The sequence below is a fragment of the Chenopodium album genome, chromosome 16 (genome assembly GCF_948465745.1).
Source record: "Chenopodium album chromosome 16, dcCheAlbu1.1, whole genome shotgun sequence".
In the NCBI taxonomy this organism is placed as follows: domain Eukaryota; kingdom Viridiplantae; phylum Streptophyta; class Magnoliopsida; order Caryophyllales; family Amaranthaceae; genus Chenopodium; species Chenopodium album.
Genome location: NC_137849.1, coordinates 40,265,862 through 40,267,962, shown reverse-complemented (window position 1 = coordinate 40,267,962; position 2,101 = coordinate 40,265,862). Strand labels below are relative to the sequence as shown.

The following is a 2,101-nucleotide window of genomic DNA, read 5'->3' as shown; positions in this document are numbered from 1 at the left end:
AGTTTACCAAGAAGAATTGGCCTCATTGAAGAGCCCTGGAGATAACATTCATTGTCAGTGAATGTAGCATGACAGTTCAAATCCTTGCATAGTTTAGGTATTGAAATCAAATTATACCTAAAATCAGGGACATGTAGCACATTACTTAGGACTATATGATCATTTAATGTGATAGTACCTAAATGTGTGACATCTACTTGTTTTCCATTAGGAATAGTGATTAGATTTTCTGACCCATTATAATGATGCAATGAATCAAATAAAGATTTATCATAGCACATATGGTTAGTAGCACCACTATCCAATATCCACCTAGCACCCACAAGAGATGTAAAGCAGAATTTACCTGCTACATTAGCTGATTTGGTGGATTGAGGTGGACCAGAAAAACTAGATGCCTGAGGGTCCTCAGTCTTCGAGACATCTGATAGTGTAAAACCTTCTGGTACTGGTCTCCAGTAAGTGTATCTCATCATTCTGATCATCAGTCCCACCATGTTCATAGAAATCTGCATGTGTTGCTACCTTCTTGTTTTTATCAAAGTGATTGTTCTGAGGTTAACCTTTCAGTTTGTAGCATCTTTGAATGCTATGGCCAGGAATCTTGCAGTGATCACAAAAATAATTGACTCTTCTGTGATCATTACTCCTGTAGCCTTGATATCCTTGTCTGTCTTGCCTGTTTCTGTCCTGGTCATAGTACCTTCTGTTATTAACTACAAAAGCCATGGATTCAGTTGTTGTTGTGGCAGTAGACTGAAAGAGTTGCTTGTGTTTCCCTTCTTGCATGAGCAATCTGTAGGCATAGGACAGGTTTGGCAGAGGACTGAGCATCAAGATACTACCTCTCATAATCTCATATCCTTCATTCAATTTCATCAGAAAATCAACAAGCCTTCTATCTTGCTGTGACTTAAGTAACCTCTGAGTTATAGTGCAATTGCAATTAGTACAACTGCAATATGGAATATGATCTATAGCATCCAATTGATCCCAAATCATCTTGATTTTGGTGTAATAGCTCGAAATATTGTCCTGACCTTGCTTAATCTCATGAAGAGCCTGTTGCAGAGAATACAACATAGCACCTGAAGACTGGTCAAACCTTTCCTCCAAATTCAGCCATATCTCCATAGCAATTCCAAAATACAGAACACTCCTAGAAATATCTTGATCTAAGACACCTAACAACCATGAAATGATCATGTTGTTACATCTCTCCCAAGCAAGATAAGTATCATTAGTAATTGCTGGTTTAATCAAGCTTCCATCCACAAAACCAAGCTTGTTTTTGGCTGACAAACTAATCAACATCGAACGTTTCCAATCACCAAACTCATTTCCATCAAACTTGAAATTGACTAATTTCTGACCAGGATTGTCAGACGGATGTAAGTAAAATGGAGAAGTAGGATTCTGAGAAGGATCTACTGCCATTATCAAGGTCAATATGCACTAGTATGAACTCGAATTGAAACGTAACAAGACAAGAATAACCTCCAATTCACCAGTGAACGAATCACCAAAATAATTCTCAAGAAAACAGGATATGAACTTGAAATCAAACGATCAAAGGCAGAAAATGAACGAATTCGCCAAATCACAAATGAATGATCAAAAATTCGCAGCAAACGAGAGCAATCGAGCAAAATCTCGGCAAGAATTGAACAAAATATATGATCGCGTCAAAATCCACAACAATTGAGCTAGAATCGAGCAAAATAAGCAGCAATTGAGCAAAATAAGCAGCAATTGAGCAAAATTCGAGCAGAAAACTTCAAGAAATTGATCGAAAGCAAGAATACCTCAGATGAACAAAATCAACGAAGAATCGAACGTCTCCAGATCGTCCCGGAGCTCTGATACCATGTCAAAGTATAGCGGAAGAAATCAAACAGAACAGAAGCAAAAGAAGCACACTAGATTTATGGCCTTCATCGCACTGTCCGCAGAGTTCGTGCATGGGCAAACTAGAACTAATTCATTGATTATTGAGAGAGAAAGTTTACAGAGAATTTTAGAGAGAGAAAAAGAAGATTGCAGGAAAAGAAATCTAAGTGAATGAAAATGAAAACTTAGCTCTAAGAGCTCTATTTATTAC

The 2,101-nt window shown here is 37.6% G+C and overlaps 1 protein-coding gene across 1 annotated transcript; it reads right to left on the bottom strand.

Annotated features, from left to right (window-relative positions):
* Positions 1-558: 558 nt before the first annotated feature.
* LOC145584293 (uncharacterized) lies at positions 559-1,437 on the bottom strand. Its single transcript, XM_081641166.1, has one exon. The coding sequence runs from the start codon at positions 1,435-1,437 to the stop codon at positions 559-561; it is 879 nt and encodes a 292-aa protein (XP_081497292.1).
* Between the last annotated feature and the right edge of the window lie 664 nt (positions 1,438-2,101).